Raw genomic sequence first — 5,654 nt, 5'->3', positions numbered from 1 at the left:
ATGCCCGCTGGGCGGCGAGGAGCGTCAGGGTCCCCACGCCCGCCATCTTCTTGCCCTTCTCAGGGAAGAACCGCCCCGCACCGGCGCGTCTCCTCCCCGCGACGCGGCGGCGGCGCGATGGGGTCCCGCCCCACGCCGCTGGCGCAGGGTTACGAGGGCGGCTGGGCTGCTCCTCCTCCTCTTCCTCCTCCTCCCTGTCCCGCCGCCGGCATGCCGAAGCTTAGCAAGGAGGCCAAGCAGCGGCTACAGCAGCTCTTCAAGGGCGGCCAATTCGCCATCCGCTGGGGCTTCATCCCCGTCGTGCTCTACCTGGGTCAGTGGCGACCGGAGGACCGGCCGCACGGCGTGGGGGGAGGGCGCTGAGGAGGGGGGGGGCCGGCAGCGCGCGCTGCCCGCCCGGGCCGTTACTGCCCCCTCGGCCGTTTACTGGCCGCCCGGGCGCGCGCGCTGTGCGGGGGAAGGGCACGTGCGTGGGGGAGGGGCGCCCCGCCGCGACCGGGTCCCTGCGGCCCCTCGGCGCGCAGGCGCGGGCGGGGGAGCGCTGAGGGGCGCGGAGCGCCAGGGGCCCGGTGTGGCGGCCTGGAGCGACCCGCCGGCTAAGGGGTGGGGGCTTGCCCTTGACAGAGCTGCGAGGTAGTTGTTTGTTTGTTTGTTTTTTTATTTTTATTTTACTTTTTTCCCCTTTAAAAAAGTTTCTCTGCCCCTTTGCCTTCCTGGAGGCACGTTGAGTCTGCGTGCCCGCTGAGGGGAGGGCCGCGGCGGATCGGGCCCCTCCGGGGAGCGGGCTGTGCGTGCACCGGGGCAGCGTAACAGCACACGAAGCCGCCATTTGATCGCGCATTGAATGACTGACGGCTTTAGCAGGCCAGCCTCTGTGTTTCTTGCAGCAGGAAGTCGCTGAGTGAGGCGAAGGCTGCCCGTGAGCTCCGCTTTGTGGCACTGAGGGCTTTGCCAGCCTCTGGCTGAGGCTGAACTTCCAGCTAGGTGCGGGTTACTGCCTCTCCCAAAATGGCGTGGCTCCTGAGGAGCATTCAGGGGATGCCTTGGTGTCATGCCTGGCGCCCAGGATGTACTTCTCTTGCTCCTGTCGTGGGGCTGGCTGGGCATCGCTACCACATGGTAATTCTCCCACTGAGTTTGGGCTGTGTGCCACCAGCTGTCCTTGTTGAAAAGCCTGACCTACTTAAGATACGCCTGTGTGCGATAGGCCTGACACACTTGTTCACTTCTTTTTATGACAAGGGGTCCCATGAAGGCCGATCCCTGCAGTTTGTCTGGCTTCTGCCTGAGCTCTGTTGGGCCTTTTGGGAAAAGCATCTAAAACAGGCAGGCATCTGCCTCGGACACAAACATGGAGTAGGGTTGGGAGCTTGATGTGTTTACAGTCAAAGCTGATAGGTTGTTTTAATTAATTGAGGGGAATGCAGTGTCCAATTGGAAGGGCTTTGATTGTTCACATAATTGATAACAATCATGAAAAAGTTTGTCTCTTCAAGTTACGTATGTGCTTTAACAACTACAAGTAAAAAAGGTCACTTCAAACACTACAGAAAAAACTAATTGGCCGTATTTGATTTAAAGTTTAATTACACTTCCATTTTTAGTGTATCATTTATTTTAAATTGATAGTTTTTGGGTCAGAATTTCAGCAGTGTTTTCCTGCTTTCCTAATTTTGCTTTTCCTGAAGTTTTGGGTTTTTTTAACTTTTATCACAGTATCTGTGGATATGGGAAAGATGCTTTTTGCTCTGAGGGACACCAGAGGAAATTAAATAAGTTACTTAAAGTCATATAAAGCCATCTTGTTGTGTTTACAGTAGTTTCACTAATATCAGGGTGTCTAGTATATTTCTGTTACATAGCAGTGAGAAAGTAAGTTGTAGTAGTTTAACTTCATACCTCCAGAAAATAAGTGTGCTGTTCTACATCACCTTCTTATAAACTTGTCAGCTGTAATGAGAGGACATTAAGTGTAAGCATGGGAGGGGAACGTGCAGGTCCCACCTTTACTTGCCATAGACATTTGGAGGTGGAATGCACTCAAAGTCTGTAGAATTGGAAGAACTCTTTTGTACTGGGATGACATTTGAATCTGGGAGGGAGGGTGTGGAAGGGTAAGAGGCTACAGAGTCCTTGGTGTCACTGATTCAAGGTGAATTTTTGTATTGACCCCTGTGTATATGAAATACATGCTAAACTAAACACAGGCAAGGAAACTTTCAGAGATTTTGAGCTTTTAACTTTCTCTGAAAGGCTTTCTAGGTCAGGATAGGATGCTTGGGGGACGTACAAGGGAGGCTGGTATGTGAATGTGCAATTATAGGTCATTGGCCAGGGTTTTTTCGTTGTATTTTTAAAACTTGCTTTAAAGTGGCTGTCCCTGTTTTAAGTAGGTAAATTAGACCAGTGCAGTCTTGTTAAACCTGGCTTGCTTATTTAGAAGGGGAGGGAAAAAGGCCAGAAACATTCATACACACAGAGTGTGACTCCTAATACAACTTCATGAATTTTAAAGCAATTTTGCTGGACAGCATGGCAACCAAAGAAAGAGGGTCAGGATATTTAATAGTCTCAAATCACACAAGGTTATCTTTAAAGAGCTAATCCAGTGCCTGTGAAGTTAATGGAACTTTTTCCATTAACCTTCATGGCCTATCTTCCAGGCAAGCTGATGTTATTTATTTTCTGTAAACGAGGGAAACAATATATTTTTCATATAACATCTATTTCTAGATAGTGAGTGTGGGAAAGTGTGTTGAACAGTGCGTGAACTGCCTGATTCTACTTCAAGACTTTTAATTTACAGTCCAGCAGGCAAAGATATTTCATACACTGAACCTTCAGTCGCTTCTCTAGCATACGTTTGCTTTAGGGAATTGGTATTTGAGTCATTAGCTGGGGGTGAACTCTATAATGAATTTTCTTTTCATTTTCCTGGGTGTTAGTAGATTGACAAAACGGTGTTGGTTTTTTGTTTGTTTGGGTTTTTTTTTTGTTTTTTTTGTTTTTTTGCAAGCTTTAGTACCAGGTAACTTTTCAAAAGGGCCAGTAGAAGGTTTTAGGATGATTTAACATTAGAATTCTGTTATCCTAAATTGAGTGAACTGTTATTGAACTGTTACTTTTAAGTTCTGCGTCAGATGTCATTGTGGAATGTTGCCTGTTAGGACTCAAGGTGCTCGCTTATACCAGTTAGAGGTGTCACTGTTGGTACCGCCTTGCTAGGTTGCTTTCTGAACAACATTTAAAATCTGTGTGCTTGTGCGTGTATAGGTGTGTATGCCTTGATTTTCGGGGCAGTCCCTGAATTTTAAGTCAGATAAAGATGCAGGTAAGAATTTAAAAAAAAGAAACTGCACTTGTATTTATTTTCTCTGCTTTCTAACCCTGATAAGAACGTTTAATTTTTATTCAGGTTAGTACACAACTTCATGAACCACAGTTCTCTGCTCAGTAGGTTTTCTTTTTTTCTTGCAATTTAATGGGCTGGAATAATTTGTTAGTGATTTAACTATATAGGAATTGCCACATACATTACATACATATATGTAAATATGTATGTTTCGCTTCAGGTTTTAAGAGAGGTGCAGATCCTGGGATGCCTGAGCCAACTATCTGGAGGTATGTATCAGTTCCAAATGTACATACAAACCCAATGCAGATAGTTACCTTTTTTGGTGTTATCTCTGGACAGCAACAATTGTGAAGGTTGCTTTCATCCATTGTTTTTGATTGTTAAGGGTGAAAGCATAGCTGGTTGTGGTTCTTGTTTCTTTAGAAATCCAAAGGAGAAGACAGCAAAACACAAGTTCTTGGGAGGGCCTTTCTCTGAATCTTGCATGGCTTTTAACATATGGGACTTGCTGTACCTTTTGAGTGGAAGCTGCCCTTCTGATCTGTTGTAGAGCTAGTGTATGCAAGTTTCTCCACTGAGGAATAACTTTTCAGCTTTCTAGCATGAATTTAAAACAAAATCTGATCTCCTTCTGCCATTGCAAATATAGTAGTAACACTGCATAAAAGCTGCATGAAATAAAGGGCTATATCCTTCAACGTTGGCCATTGTCATGAAGCAAAGTGTATTTTCTCATGTTGCCTCTTTCTTGTGGGACTGTTAGTGCTGCAATGTCGTGGCATTAGTAATACTTGAATTTTTGTGGTATTTGAGTTTTATTGGAGGGCTTCCATGGGTCAAACTAATTAAATTAAAATTTTGAAGAAAATGTGACTGTTATTTTTCTTGAATTAACTTTTGTTGCTGTGCAGAACCAGATATTCCTAAGACTAATAGATGAACTGTATTGTTTGCGAAGTCATATATTAACTCTTCTAGCTTCATATAGTTACAATGTATAGAAATCCTGTTTTTACGATTCAACTGTTCAAGGGAGCTACTTTTAACAGTAGAACATATGGAAAAAAAAATGTATCAAGATCATGTTACAATTTCAGTAAAATCTTTTGTTGTCTTAAGAGCTAACTTGCTGGAGTTGTTTGCTGACAACGTTTCTATGTTTAGCTTCACTAGCAGTTTGGGATGTTTTTCCTGGTCCATTGAGTGTGTCTCTGCACAGCATAAAGTATGTATTTCATACCAGAGTATATGTACATAACGTACCATAAGCGTGTGTTTGGTCTAATCTGAAGTTTACAGATGCTCATTTTTCTGAGCATGTGTTCATGCTCTGTAGGCTTAAATTTTATTTTAAAGGTGGCATTATTTCAGAATTTTGGGGGCTAGCATTTATTCTGTACATTTACAGGGCTGTTCCTCCAGACTTGTGTTTTACAAATATCCATTTAAAAACTAAAACATGCTGCAAATCTGACTTACGTTTCCTCCCCCTTCCCCTTTCAGTCTACTTTGGGGATGAAGGATGTGGTGGTCCTGTTCTAGAACCAGCCGATGGACAGAGAAAGTGTCTGAAGATACGTACATTCCAGAGGATGAGGCGGACACTTAACACCAGCTGACTCGATCAGCTTGCTAATGACATAGGTTGTACATAGAACAAAATGGAGTTTATATGGACCTAACTTATTTGAATTACAGTGTAATTAAATAAATACAATTTGAATGGATACGCATTGTTTTTAAGTCTTTAAATAAGTATAATGTAGTAATTTCTTTATTACAGAAAGGATAACCCATTGTGTGGTTTTGTGTCCGTGTCCCCCGCCCCCCCGGTCCCCCCTGGCCTCCCCAAATATGGTAATATTCAACCCCCATATTTATCCCTGTTATGATGGTCTTTTGGGTAAAGACTCCTCTTTATCTTCACAATAATCAGAAAACTGAGCTAATATTTGAAGTACTTCAATAATCTCCAAAGTTTTTTTGCCCAAATGTTGGTAAGCCTCTGCAGCTAGTTCCTATGCTGACCTGATTGTTTTCTTCCTTCCTCTTGGATTTGTTCATCTCTGGATACATTAAGGGTTGAGAGATGGATGTGTTTTTTCCTAGCATAGTCAGATAGTTAAAAGTATACTTGTCTGCCAAATTTACCTTTAAACACTATGTACATTTTCTGTAATTTGGGGTGAGGTGGGAGGACACGACAAAAGTGTTCTCATGTGTGTATACGTATATAGTGCTCTTACTGTAAGAGGAAGTTATTGATGTACAACTGAAGGAAGAAAACAAGTACGCTAAA

The 5,654-nt window shown here is 43.8% G+C and overlaps 1 protein-coding gene across 1 annotated transcript; it reads left to right on the top strand.

Annotated features, from left to right (window-relative positions):
* The first annotated feature begins 30 nt into the window (after nt 1-30).
* Nucleotides 31-5,082, top strand: TOMM7 (translocase of outer mitochondrial membrane 7). The gene is made up of 3 exons (XM_063324997.1): nt 31-313; nt 3,573-3,621; nt 4,859-5,082. The coding sequence occupies exons 1-3, from the start codon at nt 118-120 to the stop codon at nt 4,872-4,874; spliced, it is 261 nt and encodes an 86-aa protein (XP_063181067.1). The 5' UTR covers nt 31-117; the 3' UTR covers nt 4,875-5,082.
* The last annotated feature ends 572 nt before the right edge of the window (nt 5,083-5,654 follow it).

This window comes from Chroicocephalus ridibundus, chromosome 2, assembly GCF_963924245.1.
Source record: "Chroicocephalus ridibundus chromosome 2, bChrRid1.1, whole genome shotgun sequence".
Classification (NCBI taxonomy): Eukaryota; Metazoa; Chordata; class Aves; order Charadriiformes; family Laridae; genus Chroicocephalus; species Chroicocephalus ridibundus.
The sequence above is the reverse complement of the archived record's forward strand: the minus strand, read 5'-3'. Positions and strand labels throughout refer to the sequence as shown.